The 16734-nt window shown below is 41.4% G+C and overlaps 1 protein-coding gene across 1 annotated transcript in view; it reads right to left on the bottom strand.

The window, feature by feature from the left end:
- MYO7A (myosin VIIA) overlaps positions 1-16734 on the bottom strand; it is a 434990-nt gene that overhangs the window by 282625 nt on the left and 135631 nt on the right. The window contains exons 15-16 of the mRNA XM_069203910.1: positions 15770-15826; positions 5542-5679 (exon numbers count right to left, since the gene is read on the bottom strand). Coding sequence (XP_069060011.1) covers positions 5542-5679; positions 15770-15826 — 195 coding nt within the window. The remainder of the gene's footprint in view (positions 1-5541; positions 5680-15769; positions 15827-16734) is intronic.

The following is a 16734-nucleotide window of genomic DNA, read 5'->3' as shown; positions in this document are numbered from 1 at the left end:
ACCTTTAACCATCTGTCCTGTATGAGTCCTGAAAAAGAGACAAGGACTGAGTGAGCTTGGTCCTGATGGAAACCTCAGGTTAGTGTTTTTAACATCTTTGTGATTCAGGTGAAGTGGTACTCCTGGGCCATGAGCTTGCTGGCCTGTCAAACTGACAAACCAGCAAACTAGATGATCCTGAAGGGGTACAATGCATGGACCATGATTTTACTCAAACAGCATGAATCATCTGGTATGAGGTGTGGAAGTGCTAGGAATTTCAAGGCCCTCTTCCTGTTTAGGAACTGCTAATGCAAGCAGTTCGATCATCAGTTGTGGCAGTCAACAACAGCCTGAAAGCACAGTGGTGGGACAACATAGCATGTGTTTGTGATGTGCCATGGAAATAGATACTGAATCTCTAAATCCACCTATTCCATGTGCTCACTAAATCTCAGGCATCAAAACGAGAATGTATACATCTGTACGCTAAACAGAAATTGCAGCCTTATCTTGTCCTTTGAGCCCGGCAACACTACAGTTCCAGAGTGCAGCATATCCTAATTCACCGGTCTCCAGCCTTGGAGAATGACAAACCTCTATTCTAGGTGCACCTGGGAATTCAAGACGTCTTGGAGCAGTGAGTGCATCACAACTCATCTGGAGTGAGGTCCATGGATCCTCCTTGTTCCTGAGTGATTATTATGGAAGCGGGTCAGATAACGAGATGAGCCAACATGGCACTAGGGTTATTTGCTCATGCTCAATCTGCCTGCTCATTGATTTGGCAGACATTTGTTGCAACCCCACAGGGCTTTTTTCTGAAGTGATATTTCATACAGTCCTTGATTCGTAAAGACAATCAAGTAACCAAGCTCGCTGTTACTTTGGGCTCAGGATCCAGTCTCACGCACTGGTGGATTTGAGGCGTATGAGCAGCGCTTAGGTAGAATACAATGTAATTTCTGTGAGTGTGGCCTGCCTACTGGGGTTGTTGAATTGGGTGGGCCAAACTTTGCCACCCACCTTGCTTCAATGGATATGATGCAGGTGTTTTCCTAATGTAACTAAAGCATCAAGTGGTAGCACACTGTCACTTACAAACAGCACATGTTCTGTTGAAATGGCCACTAAGGCCCATATTTATACTTTTTTAGCGCCGCATTTGCGCCGCTTTTTAACGCAAAAGCGGCGCAAACTTACAACTTAATTGTATTTTGTAAGTTTGCCCCGCTTTTGCGTTAAAAAGCAGCGCAAATGTGGCGCTAAAAAAGTATAAATATGGGCCTAAATTTGCACAGACATACAATTTTACTAGTAAACTTATATTGCACACAAACGAAAATATGTGGAAATCAGGTTTCAGTGAATATTTATCATTGTCCAGCACCAAAAAACGTGTCTCGATTTGTATTGATCCGTTAAAAAATTGTTTCCATCACACTTCAGAATTACAAAAAAATGTGCCTCATTTTTGCTTTTCGAACTGCTAAATGTGTACGGGTCCTTTCCAGGTATTTACATTTTGTTGAGTGTTACAGAAATGACATCCTACAGCATTTCCTCTCACACTCTCTGTGCCCCAGCAAGACTGCCACACATTTCTCTTTACTTTGCTTTCTCTGACTGCAAAGTGAGAGTTTGTAAAGACCAATCCCCATGTAAAAAAAATAAGCAGAAATTTGTCAGAAAACATAGCCTAACATTTGACCTGAGTCATTGAAGCACAGCAAAAAATACATATTTTAAAGGCATCTGTATTTATTGCTTGGACTTACACAACTCACCAAAAATTGTGGTGCGAACACTCTAGTGGGTCACCACCCACAGTTTGTTAAACACTCATTAGAGACTAGTGGGTCTACAGGATTCATTATGGGATATTCCCTTAGTGTCGTGAGCATTTCAGGCTCAGCATTCAGCACAGTGGCAGAAATTCTGTTGAATTTTCTTTTGACAAATGTGTTCTTCCTGATGGCTGACCTGTGAGAAGATCAGGTAGGGGGACTTAGGTGCTTCTCTAATTTAAACTTGATGTGCACCTCTTTTCCAAAAAGGTTATTCTAGGATATAGGTTGCACTTTCATCCTAAAGTACAACTGTTGTGCCACATTAAACAAAATGTTGCTTTTACTTCTTCCTTTCCTGATCTTTCCATGGTGGAGACCTTTTTATTGCACTCACTGGCAGTGCCCTGGGTTTTGTCTATATATGTGATGCACACTGATTCATGTTGTGTGGTGTCCTACTTGAGGCGTTTCAGTTTTCTCAGCAGGAAAGGAAGCATTTATCAGCAACTCTCAGCCATAGCCTCTAGATTGTAATTACACCAACCTATTTTGCTAACTGTGTATTACACCCAGATTTGTTGTGAAGCGTCATCTGTGGTGTGGCTATGCCATAACCACTACACCAAGGTGTCTTTACATGATATCTGCAATGTGGCCACCTGGGCTTTCTGTGACATATGTATTCTGTTGCAAACTTTGGGGGGGGGGTACACAGAGAGATACTTGAGACTGATATCTTGGGTCTGGTGACACACTAGGCTTTAGTTATGTTTGCGCTATGATAAACATAGGGGGAGCTTCTGAGCACCAGAATGGTGTCAGTGTGGTTGCTGGGGATCCACTCACCACCTCGCCACTCACCCTTCTCCTGATCATGCTTGTCACTGTTCAACATGGGAGAAGCACCACCGGGTTACTTACTGGTGATCTTCACTAAACCTAGTCCACTGTTTCCACGTAACAATCCTGGATAACCCCCTTCAGACATGTGGGTTGGAGCCACTGTCCAAGGGAAGTATTGTTTGGCACAGACAGGCGCTTTGATGGGGAAGAGTTGTTTTTATAAGCAGAGGAGAGGGAGGCGACTGCTTAAAAAATATGTAAAATAATACTTGTAGCTGCTCATGAGAAATGTAGTGCAACCTCACTTTGCCTTTGACAGCACAGCTATCAAACAGGCATACTTCCTTCATTATACGGATGGAGCTTTGGGTTTGTCCCTTTCAACAACTGGCTTTCTTCGACCAGCTTCTTTTCAGCCATTGGCTCGCATCCTGGCTCAGTCCAGCTGAGTATTCATCTCTCACCTAATGCTACTGGCTGCTAGTGCATGAACTGCATGAGGGACCACTCTACAACTACATTCCTCTCTGTCCACTCCTGCTGGTTTCCTACTATGCATCCCGCTTTTGTGTGATAACACTGCATGCATCAGTACAGTAAACCCAACACATTGCCGTTGCAAGTGGTCATCTCGCTAAGAATAAGAATTACTCTGGGAAGGATGAACTAGCCTGGTGCAATGAGTATGATCAGCAGATAGTCAAAGCATTCAGTTACAGAACAATCCCTTTTCCATGCATTTTTTAACTGGTCAAGTTTCAGAACAAGCATCCCTTAAGTGTGATTGGATTTGCTTCTGGAAACGGAGTCACATTTAATTTTGTTATGGGCACTTTTTTCTTTATCATGCATGGGACTGTACCCCTTGGGCTTGATTCGGCGGAGAACTTACCTCGTTCATGGCTTCGCTGCCCCAGTGCCCAGCACACACCAAATGGCAGAGTCAAGGAATGCTCTCTTCTACACAAAGTGAGCCAGAGACACGTTTGTAGTACACATACACGTGATAGATCTGGTGACAGAACAGTGAATTACCCAGACCTATAAACAACTGGCAGATGCGCAACATCTGCTTCATGGCTGTCAAGTGGCCCCGTTTCACGTGTGACACCAATACCTAGTTCTGGTGTGCTAGTCGACAGCATGTTTCATTCGAGGGTGTTTAAACTTATACTTGCAACATTAAAAGGGCAACTACAAGTCCCAGAATTCAACAGATATTGGCTAAAAGGCCAGGACTGGGTGAAGATGTCCACAGGACATGGAATGACATGGCGGCTACGGTACTTAGGACGGTAACAAAATGACTATTTATTTAATTAAATTAGAGGTTTTTGTAAAGTGCTACAAACTTCCAGGTGAATATCAGTTAGAAATACAAACCAAAGCCCTTTGTGCTGAAATCAAACAATCTGTCTCTTCAATCCTTACGTTTGTGGGTACATATTTGGGGTTTCCCTTGAAACCTCATGCATGACGCCAAAACTCTTCCCACTTTAAAGCGCACACACTACCAACCTTAAACAGGGGAGCACTTAGAGGCCTTACCTAGGGTATGAGGCGCTATACGAATGCTACACAATACAATTATAGAATGAGGCCCAAATTTAAGCAAAGTGGCGCTGCATTATATGCAGCGCCAATTTTCCTTGCACCCATCAGTGCCCCCCTGTCCGCGCCGTATTAAACATACGGCGCATCATGGCACAGGTTAGGGACAACAGCATCAACATTTCTGACGCTATTGTAGTACATTGCAAGATGAGCGCCAAAAATGTTGGCGCCTATCCTGCAAGGTACATAGGGGCCCAGGAAGAATAATGCTGTGCCCCCTTTTAACGCCTGCTCTGAGCAGGTGTTAAAAATAGCCGCAAAAAATTGCAATTTTTGCGGTCACCCTAATGGGGGAACGCCCCCATGCATACATTATGACGGGTGCAGGCATAATGTGGTGCAAGGGGTTACAAAGTGGCACAATGCAGGCAGCGAATTTGGCATTGTGAGCCACATTAGCGCAAAGAGGCACTAGGCCTTCTTAAATATGGGCCTAAGTATCTAAGTATTTAGAAAATAATATATATATGTATGTGTTCTATATATGTGTGCATTATTTATATATATATACACACATACATATATATATATATATATATATATATATATACACACATACATATATATATATATATATATATATATATATATACACATATATATATTTATATATATATAGTGAAAGAGAGAGAAAGAGAATGAGAGGCAGTCAGAGACATTTTATGCATGGGAAAAGTGGGCTTTGGTCCAGGGCCCCAGCTGTTCAGGGGCCCCCTGACAGAGCCAGCTCTGTTTCTGCAGACAGTCTGGCACCAATGACATTGAACAATTCTTAAACAAATTGTTTTAAATACTGTTTTCTTTTAATTTAGTTTTAATGTGAGTGGTGTGTGAGAGTCTACTATAGACACTTTGTTGAGAAATGTGTGTTTATGTTTCATGCAACAACCCTAAAAAAGTTGCTTTTAAAGCAAAACAGGACATTATATATGAGATACGGGCGTGTCTCAGAAACTATTTGCACTTATATTAGTCAGTTGCTTGCTGTGTTACACTAGTGAAAACACACATCACTATCCCTGAATGTAAAATAAACACATTTAGATTTTGGACCAGTGTGCCTGTGCACTGTCAGTGACCTGGCCAAAGAGGGCATGAAAGAGATGAAATCGGTTCATAACTTCAAGGCTGTTCCCAACAGTGGCCCCCTAATTACGTTTGGCCAGGGGCCCCAAAATACTTAAGATGTTCCTGGAGGCAGCGAGTCAGAGAAAAGATAAGGTCGCTGATTTATTCGAGAAAACCCCTTCCTTTTCCAAAACAGATTAAAGCGCCATTGATGAAGAGCAGCCATTAAACTGAATAAAGCGCTTACCATGGGCTTCTTGTACTCGTTGGGCTTGATGCAGCGCACGAAGAAGGGCTGGCAGACGCCGAGGGTTCGCATCAGCAGCTCCAGGGACCGCTTGAACTGGCTGCTGAGGGTGGGCGAGCGCTTCCTAGTCTCCGCTCCCTAGAACGGTGCAAGCAGAGAGAGGGCTCAGGAAGTGGACGGAAGATAACAGGCGCGAGACTCTTCCTCTGCCGCTGGCCTGCGCGCGCCTGGTCCCTGGGACCAGCACAGCCCTGCCCTGGACAGGATGAGGGTCAGAGGTCACACGCACTGCGCTCTGCCCTCCTCTGTGCCTCCCCAGGACAGATGAACCACGCGTGGACGAGGCAAGCGTTTCCGACTTCAGTTCACACCCAACCTCGGATTTTAGTTTTCATGCACTTTAAATCGATTGAAAACAGATGTATCAACAAATATCCTCACGTGCAAATAATGATCGAGATTTACATAAAATGCTCTTGCTGCTGCACCACTAATATGATATGTTGCGGTCTGTAATCCCAGTACATAACAAACAACTTTCCATAACTTCCTTATAACAGTCGACTTGTGACGCCTGTAATCGCCTATATTAAGAGAGCCAAGCAGCTACTCGACTATAACTTGCTACAGTTGAGTTTATCATCAGCAAAGGTGAAAGTTAGGCCATGGCGTATCATTGCAGCTAAAGCTTAAGAAAATGGAAACTGGCTTTTCCGTTCTGGGAGTTGTTTCTGTAAAATGAATAGAGATCAGCAGAAAGGAAAGTTTTATGGCAACCTGTGTTATTTCCACGCAGCGCCTTGTAGGAAAGAAACAGTCTTCCTGCATATTAATACTCAATGTGATCTATAGCCCCTTTTTAATCTGCGTTACATTATACCCATTCCAATTTACTTTTCCACTTCGTGTCTGCAACCATATCTCTTTCATATAAAGGACGAGCACACCAAGGATTCAAGTCGTTTTTTGGAAGGGTGATAGTGTGACCATGTATTATAAGGTATAAGATATCCTCTGCCTTACTTTACTGGGGTTTTGCAAGTCACCTCAGAGTTCATGACCTTATAAAGGAACTTAACCTTCTCCCTTATTCTTCTATATCCTCACAGAACACCTCAGCGACTTGCAACATCCTTATAATGAAAAAGTATGTCGGTCATAATAGGAGGCTTGGTAGAAATAAGGCTGTAGCAACAGAGAGGCACTACAGTTCAGTGGCGGCATGTAATTTTGGGAGGGGGGCGGGCCGCACACTCACACTCATTCATTCACACATGCATGCACATCCATTCACAACACTCATCAATATTCAAACATACACGCATGCATCAAACATTCATTTAAAAAACACACACACACACCTACACACACACACACACTAACCTTCAGCCTCAGAGGTCCCAGGAGGGTTGGGACTGCTGCCTTCCCTCACTGGCTTACCCTAGGTCAGCCAGTGAGGGAAGGCAGCAGTCCCAACTTCGTCACAGAGTGGGATGGGGTCAGTGAGACTGCTGACCCCACCCCACTCTGTGATGAAGTGTCACTGATTGACACTAGCCCTGGTGCTTCAGGGCTTAAACCTGAAGTGCCCAGGTCGAAGTCAATGGGCGACGCTTCCCCTCATCACCGAGGGGAAGGGCTTCAAGGCACCTTTGCTGAGCTGAGGAGGTCGCGCCCATAGGAGCTGTGACCTCTTCAGCCCAGCAAAGTTCAGCTCAGACAGCCAGGAATCTGCGCAAATCGCAAATCATGGCTGCCTGATCTGAACATGAAGAGTGTCTGTCAGGCTGACCCTTGCTCAGCCTGACAGGCACTCTTCATGAGGGGCAAAAGGTGGGGGGGCGTGGCCCCTCCGCCCTAAATTACGGGCCGCGGCTGCAACAGATGTGGCAGAAATAGGAGAATGAGGTGAAGGTGACTGAGTCATTTCACTTTTTGGAAGAGTCACGGAAAAGGAAGTAACTTGGCTAGATCTGCTAGGGTGAGATAAGTCCTGGGAGAATTATTTGCAGAGTGATGTGCGCTGGAAGAGAGATCTCCATGGGAGGATGCACCCCAACGGAGATCTGCAATTGGTGAAGTTACAAGGGCATAGCGGGCTCTTAGGTGAATGAAAATGCAAATCCTGCAATTATGTCATATCTCTAATACCCTGAAGCAGTCACTATGTTTTATCAGTTCAAACTACTCTAGGGTAAAGACTTAAACAAATAACTAAATCAAATTTTCTTCTTTAACTACTAAAGCCAGGCCTTTTTTATCCAAGAGAAAGCACTGTTTTGTATTGCTTTCTAACAATTTTCCAGCCCAAAACAAGTTTTGCACTGGAAAGTTATTATCAAATAAACATTTTGCACCAGTCACTTTTGCTGTGCAAACCTGGCGCAAAATGTTAGTAAATGTGCACCCCCCAATATTTAAATATACACACTCTACAGATACAGCCCTAGTACCACCTACCTTAAGTCCCATCATTACTTTAACAGGTAATAATGGGTAAACTGTGATGAGAGCTTAGATCTGTTTAGCTACCACCCATTCCAGTAGCTTGTCTGGAAACATCAGATTTGAAACATAGCTACATAGGCTGGCAGAAGAGTTTGATTAGATGAGAGGTGAGGTCTTATGGGTCCTACCCACCCAGAAACAAAGTTATAGTTAGTCACTGCTATGGCTGGCTCCCAGATACTTTAACAACATAGACAGGGAATTCTGAGCAAGGGCTTCTGGTTCTTTATCAATATTTCTCGCAGCTGGGGGAACGAACTTGCATGTGGTATTGAAGGGAGAGTGAAAAAAGGAAGGGGGTGTTAGGACACGATAAAGAACTGTGGGTGTGAAGGGTTGACAATTAGAGAGATAGTGTGGAGAAGAGTGTGGATCCTAGAGATAACAACCACTGGCAAAGCCAATGCGCTTACCTGTAAAAGGCAGAGTTACTGGCAATTTACATCATTGGCATGCAAACATGTGTGACAAGATACCTGTGCACACGTGGCTAGCAATCGTAAGATTGCAATTTCAAGATGGCCACTGATGTGGATGTATGTATTAGGGAGCATGGCAGTCTTTTTTATTTACTTTTATAACATGGTGGACAAACATGATAGAATAGAAAATTATTTTATGAAAAAATATGAAAAGCAAGTGCACGTAAATTGAACAAAAGAAGTAAGTGTCCTGGTAGCCCTGTGCATCTTTAACAAGACAAAAGGATGATGGACGGAGTGCTAAAACATTCCAAACAGTCACCCCTAGTCACAGATCTGGGTTTAATCCAAGTTTCTTTTGCTGACCATGCCACCCCAGTTTAGACCCAGCCATATGCAAATCAGTCTTGACCCTGTTCCCCATGGGAACAGTCCAGCCTGAACTGCCAGGATAGGTCGTCCCTGGTCTGCAAACAAGCATCCTGAGACCGGTTTCAGGGTATCACCCTTCATCAGCCAGGCTAGCTTGAATCCAGTGGCACAATGAGCATGGGGCCCACGTCTGGGCTTACCCTTCCCACTTAGGGCAACTTTAGCAACACAAAAGGATGATGGACGGAGTTGTGTTGCTAAAGTTGCCCTAAGTGTGAAGGGTATGCCCAGACCTGGCTGATGAAGGGTGATAATCTGAAACCGGTCCCAGGATTATTTTCCCTTGTAGTTTTAGTTGTACAGATGAAGACACAATGTTTGTGAATTTTTGGAATGAGGCCTGTGTACCTGCCTTGTATTTCCCATATGAGCACAAAGAGAGGCAGATTACAAAGGTAAATCTATATGTATAGATTTCCTACTAGTAAATTAACAATGACACGTTTGAGTAACTTCACAACTTTGATCTAATCACAAAATCTGAGTGCATAGTTATCCAAAAATGTAGACTTACATGTCTCCGGTGAAGCCAAATTTACGAGTATAAAGTTACTATTAACGAAAATGAACAGTACTGACACTGCAGCACCCTCCCACAGAAAATAATGGTGCTATGGATTTAAACAAAACCTCACAGTAATAATGTTAAATTAAATTAAATTAAATTAAATTATTTAAAGCAGTTGCAAATAGAAATAATTTTAATTTAATGATTAAGTAATTATCTAAAAATAAAATATATTTCCTTTTTTAAACATATTGACTAACATTGGGTGATTTAAAAAATAATATAACAATAGATTTTAAGTGAAACATAATCAAATCACTTTTAATTAATTCAATACATTGCTTTATATATTTTTTACATCATATGTAAATTGCTTTTTTAATTTAAAATTCAGAATAATAATATTAATTTAATCTAATTCCAATATTTAAATATTGAATTCAGAATTAAGTTAATATTGCTGCAGCTGTTAAGTTAATATTGCTGCAGCTGTTTTTATTTTGTTCTACATTTAAAATAAGCATATACAATTAATTTACATTATTATTTAACATTAAAAAAATGTTACTTTTTTAATTTAATAAACTGTTTACCCCGTTACCCTGTTTCCCCCATACTTTACCATAGGAACATGTTTGCCCTGGTGCCTTATAAATAACATCAAGGGCTAGGGTTGGAATGGTCATTAAAAACAAAGAAACATTAAATTCTCAAAGTAAGGAAAGCTATAAGGAATCTTTCACCAAATTTCCTGTAAACCCAAGCCCAGCCTAGAGTAAAAGAAAGACACTGTGCCTTGGCCAGTTGCATTAAACAATCTGGATCTGACACCTTTAAAGTAAATAATTAGACATCTCACTGCCTGAACCCCAACTGAGTCAGCAGATATGTACTCTTTGGCTGGCCTCTGTGGTAACATACAGATGTGCAGAGCAAATCATGCACAGAAGAGACCATGCACACCAGATCTGAGGTTCGTAACCTGTGGTTTGCAGACCCCTGGGGGTCCCAAACGCATACTAAAGAGGGGGGCTTTTACTGTTTAGAAATTAAATTGTATTAACAGATTAATAAGGTACATATACATAAAAAAACAAAATTGAAAACAGAAAGTTTTAAAATGTAATTGGAAATTAAATATTAAGTCGGTATCCTTATCTTGATTTGTGGGAGCAGTGTAAGTACAGCCAGTGGAATTTAGTATGGATGACTGGAGGCCTCAAGTGAAGCAATCACATGGACATATAAAAAGAGAGCATGTATTAAGAGCAAAACGTAAGAGTGATATGCAGTAGAATCTAGAATATTCCTTTGTCTTTTAGAAATAAAACTACATTTTGAAGGTTCCCATTAGAATTAAAATTTCAATGTTTGCATAATTATTGGTATATTAAATACAATAGACATGATTCAAAGGTTACTAACACTTTTCAGTAATTTACACTTTTGAGTAAGTTTACTATTTTTAGGCTATTCACAAAATCAGAGTGTAAATTTACTCCAAAAGTGGAACTTACATGTCTCCACTAAATGAAAGGGCTTGGGGCTTTACACTTTTAAGTAATTTACAATTTTGATAAAGTTGACTACTTTTTGGCTGCTCACAAAATCTGAGTGTAAGTTACACTTTTGGAGTAAAGTTACACTCGGATTTTGTGAATATGCAAAATGAGTAAACTTACTTAAAATATAAATTACTCCAAACTATATAGCCCCTCCACACTTCAGTTTGGTGAAGACATATTAGTTACATTTTTGAAGTATATTTGTATATCCAATTTACACTCTGATTTTGTGAATAGCCAAAAAGTAGTAAACATCTTCAAAAGTGTAAATCACAGTGTAAGTTATTTTAGTGAATCAGACCCAAAGTTAACAACTTGTGTATTTGTTTGATATATATTTGTTTCTGTAGTTTTGTGTATTGGTATGAGGTTCACATTGTATAAATTGCTTATACAGAGTCCCCGGTTTCCAGTAGTGATTCAGTGGGGGCAAAAGGTTACAAACCGTTGCACAAGATTATGAGGATGGGAGAACTACTGCTCACTAACACATGCGCAGCTGCACAGCTTTACATGTCTTCTCAATCACTGCTTGTCAAAATAGAAGAAAGCTGGGAGGTGGCTGGTAAAATAATAATATGTTAGAAGGTGAAAGGAGATGCTGATGGTAGGAAGGGAAGGCAGGAGGGCAGCTGTTTTTGCTGCGCATGTGAAGAGTCCTTTCAAGTCAGCGGTGAAAGGATACAACTCGTCCATTCATAGAACTGTGAGACCGTAATGCTCCTGAGTGGGACAAACACAAGAATAGGTATGAAAGGCATTAAATCAAGAAACATATGAGACAGACAACAGAGCCATCCATTTATGAGCATGGAGCTGACTTAAGGCCTGCTTTAAATATTTGCTATGTATTGGGCCCAATGAGTCTGCCACATAAAGCTGTATGTATGTGGCAGAGACCTAAAAATAAATATCACTTTTAATAGGTGTATTTTTAGGACTCTGCCACATAAAGCTGTCTGTGTGAGGCAGAGACCTAAAAATAAATACCACTTTTAATAGGTGGATTTTTAGGATTTTACAGAAGTACTTCTGCCTCTTCTTCCCTGAGACATTCGGCGTTGTTGTGACATTTCATAGAAACAAGAGCTTAGATTTAGATTCTGTGCCTAGATGCACAGTACAGGTAGATTTATATGTAGCATATACATGAAGATATTTAATTTACCACCAATTAAATCCATAGTAAAGTAAAGATAAGTTGCTTCCTGGTCTGCTTCACACCATGCTCCCTCCCAATGGCAAGATGGAAAACCAGGAACTCCCTCTCAGTCCTCAACAGTGCTACAAAGATGCTTCCACCACAAGCCAGTGCTTCAGATAACATTTAATGTAATCAATAAATACACATTCAATTATTTGTATCCTCTATACAAAAAAAGTCACCTATTTTAAATTCCCTGCGAGCAGAAGTGCATTCATGACCAACTTCCACTTTTACCAGTCGAACATGTAGTGCCTAAAGATATTATAGACATCCTAAGGATGGAATAGACAATGCTGTGATTGCATTGGTCTCTGCCATCCTAACCCCTTGCTGTGCCCCTTTACAAGCCTGGATACAAAGCCTATGGAAGAAAAAGATGAATGTGTCTCTAAAGAACATTTTCCTGAAGCTTGCTACATACTTCAGTAATGAATCCTGAATTGACGTGGACAGGATTCAAACTCGTCACATGCAGATCACAGCAGATGTCAGCAGAGAACCTTCAACTCTGGGAGCCATCTGTCTATTGAGATGTTTCTTAACATGCATTTTTTAGAGCACAGCCTTCAGAAGGTGTGTCATCTTCTACACAGGAACTATTCAATCATTCAATCTGGGTGTTCTGTATTTAACTTTTTGTGCCTCTTCCAATAACTCAAGGCCCTTAAATGCCACACCATGACTTGAAATGCCCTTTTGTTTTGCATTTCGTTGTTTTCTCCTGAGTAAAGAGATAATTGTTGTGGAAATACCGAGAAAGCAGAATACAGTGCGATAAGGCCGTGCCAGATTTTATTTTTGCATCCCAAGGTCGATGACACGGCCTGACCACAGAAATATGGATCAAACAAACAGGTCTTGTGATTTATTAGCCACCAGAGGATTCCAGTGCCCTGAAGCCTGGGGAGAACATGAGAGGAACTTACTCAGTGATATGTATAGTTGAGAAACATGACCCATTAGCCCTCTGAGAAGAAAGTAATTTTTCATATTACTTCGTACAGATAATCACACAATAAGGGTGCCCCATTCCAATGTAGTGAGTAAGGTGTAGTGCTAAAGCAAACGTGGTTTAAAAATGACAGAGAGACACAGGAGTATGATTAATAGGATTAATAGTAATGTGATAGATAATCTCCACCTTTAAAATAGTCTATGTCATTTGCAATTTCATTTGTCACATCAAGGTTTAGGTCCTAAGCAATGCATTTGGTGTGTGAGTTATGGTTTGCATGGCTGTTGTACAAGTCATGATTTGTGAACCTAACCATAACTGGTGAATTTCAGTGGATTTTCGGTCTTAATTTGTAATCACATGCTGTAACTGCGATATTTAGGTGGGTGTCAGTTTTTTCAAATGTGCTTTAAAGTCTTAAAACCAATTCTGCAGTTTCGGGTCCTCCGCTATGGTGGAAGTGCGTCGCCACCCCCGCCAGCATCAGAAGCTGCAAACCTTTCACAACAAAAGGAGAATAAACTGTGTTTATTATTCTTTTGTTGTGAAAGGGACTGGTCATTGGGGGTGACGAGCAGTGAGGGGAGTGCACTGTGCACTCCCCTAAGAGCGCATGTGTGGTTGGCCGACCGTCTCAGGCCGGCCAACCACACATGCGCAGTATGCTCTCTCTAGCCTGGCACTGTGTTGCTGGGCTCGAGAGAGCAGGCACAGGCTCCCATTCTGCATGGGAGCACCCTGTCTGGGCGCTCTCAGCCAATCCTAACGCTGGATTGGCTGCAGGGCAGGCTGAGAGCCTGTGCCTGCCTGCTAAGAGATGATGGAGGATCGGCGATGCAGAGCAGAGGTAAGTTATTAAAAACATTTATTTTATCAATCTCCCCCCCGCGTCCCGCCGACTGCAATTCTAACCTCAAATTCACATTATCTGCTTCTTCAATTAATTTCTTGGGTTTTTTGATGATATTCAACATCCAACCTCTATTAAATATTTCCTTCCTTGCTGTACACAGCCTTTGGCTATGCGAAGAGGGGGTTGGTTGCTTGCAGGGCCTGGCTTTGGGGTCCTGCACAAAATCCCTATGGGTGGCCATCCTTGCTGCACACAGTCTTTGTCTGTGCACAGCCCTGTGGACAACCTTCTCAATTGTACATGGCTTTAACCATGCACAGTGTGGTTTGGCTGAAAAGACTAACTTAGGGCAAGGCCCTTTTCACAGCATGCTAGAGACTATTAACCCACCTCATGTGGCCATCTATCCCTGCACATGGTGTTTGAACATGCCCAGTGAGGATTGGCAACAGGGACTGGCCTTCAGCTAGGCTTTTGGCCAACCCCACCAAGAGCAGCCAACCCCCAGTTCTGAAAAAGGGGGATACCCCCAAAGATAACTTTGCAGTACCTGGGCATTAATAGAAAGAAGTTCTTTTATTGAGTTTTGTGGGGTTCCTCTGAAGAACCATTTTATTTTTGTTTTGTGGTTTTGGGTTGTTATGATTTTTGTGTTGTTTTTTATGGGATTTTTTGTGAACTTGAGAGTATGTGCCACTCATAGGCTTCTAACATTGTTTCCTCATTAATAGAAATTTCTGTAATGTTTTTTATTAAATTACATTCCCAATCCTGGGAATTTTCTCCCTGAACAAAATGTTAGTTTTGTACTCAATCCAATAAAGTTCAAAGATGGCAAGTTGGGGATTGTTCCATTTTATTTCCTGCAACACCTCTCACAGCACAATTTCGGGTCTCTCTGAGGCCTGACTAGCTGTTGTTATTGTTTCTTTTTGTGCTCTTCCAGGAAGTGTACATTTTCCTTCTCATTCTTCGACTTGAGGTGTCATCTCATAGTTGAGGTCAGAAGAACTAGAGTTCTTTCTGCCCCTGCTTAGTTTCTGGTCACGTAGCTTGAAAGTGACGCTCCTCACAGTGAGTTTATTTAGTCCAGGTGGATGAGAAAAGAATTCCTACAAGACTGAATCCTTGGTCTGCTTCACCACTGCCTGACTCTCATAAGCCCAAACTACTTATTCTTTATCTGAAGATGCAGAAGAGAACCCTTGGTACTCTTCTTGCACTCGCTCTACCATGACTATCTTAAAAAAATAGAGATATAACAGTAGCACCTACTCAGGTCTCCTGCACATTATGAATGGTGCACATACCTCCTGCTGCTAAGGATAGGCATTTTTGAGTTCCCATTGGGTAATATGAATTAGACATTTTGTAGCATACTCATTTTCTCATATAATCTTCCAATAAATACATCTGAAGGTTATGCGATCATCTAGCCATGAATGGGCTTTTGCTATCTTTTAAGTAATCTCAAAATTGAGTTTTGTTCAGTATACTTATTAAAACATGGTTTCATTGCTATGATATGGTATGGCATAAAGGAACTATGTTTTAATAAGTAAAGTTAAAACACCAGTAAGAGGAGCACTCTCTTGACAACCACTAGATTACAAAACTTTTGTTGCCGCTTACAGAATTCAGTTCAAATTCAAGTAACTACCATAACATACTCATCATACTGAAAGAAGTAAGACATAGCAGAAAGAGTAAAGATACAAGCACAAGCCTGGACTGTGCTATTTACAGACGACACAAAACAGAGGATCTCAGTTGTTTACCTTTTGAGAGGGGGATGAAGACTGACCAAAAGCGCTGGATGAATAGCCACAGAGAAACTACAAATACAAAAAGGAGGAAGGGTCGAGAGAGGGAGGGAAAAGAGAAAAAGGAAGCGATGAAGACCAAGCATCAACAAGAAAGGATCCTTGAGATCTTGAGTGTGAGATTACAATTTAGGTCAAAGAAAAGATATACCTGTTTGTAAGAGTTTATCAGCATTCACAAATGCAAATATCTAAGCCTGGTTTATCTAAAAAAAAAAAAGAGCCTTCATCCTCTCTGGCAAAACAAATCTAATGGACAGTGAGAAAAGTACTGCAGTTTTCATAAATTGCCTTTAGTTTCTGTAAAGTCTTTGGTAAACTTGGCAGTGACTCACATTATGAAAGTAGCCTTCTGCAAGTCCTAACTTGATAGGACTTCTTCTCATGATGCATTTGTGATCACCATTAAGAATCCTGGATGCCGGTCAAGGTGCTTGTTTTCCTAAACGAAGGCTTTTTTATTGGCCACCCGTCTCCTCATTTACATCCCTCACTGATCTAACTTTATATCAATGTACTGTGTCTATTAGATATTTATGTTATAAATATGACCCATACACTTTAGCAGTCTCCTGAAATATCTCGGAAACATGTTAGAGAGAAATAAATGGAACATATTTCAGTGGAAGTGAGTCTAGCACATTTTGTCACATAAGAACTTAAGCTGTACATGCTTCAGCACATCAATTATGCTATCACGCCTTCTTAGCTATCAATTTTCCATGAAGTCCTTGCTCACCATGTGTGTCAGTTCTCTTCATGAGAGTATGACAAATGCTTGCCACCTGATCTCATGTGCCATTTTTGTGGGGTGCATTTTGAGGCATTTGTAATCTTGCAACACATGGTCAGCTATAGAATTAGGGCCAGAATTTCAAAGATTTTGTTTGAGGTTTGCGTCACTTTTCTGATGCACGCCC

Source organism: Pleurodeles waltl, chromosome 8 (genome assembly GCF_031143425.1).
Source record: "Pleurodeles waltl isolate 20211129_DDA chromosome 8, aPleWal1.hap1.20221129, whole genome shotgun sequence".
Classification (NCBI taxonomy): Eukaryota; Metazoa; Chordata; class Amphibia; order Caudata; family Salamandridae; genus Pleurodeles; species Pleurodeles waltl.
This window is presented reverse-complemented; position numbering and strand designations above follow the sequence as displayed.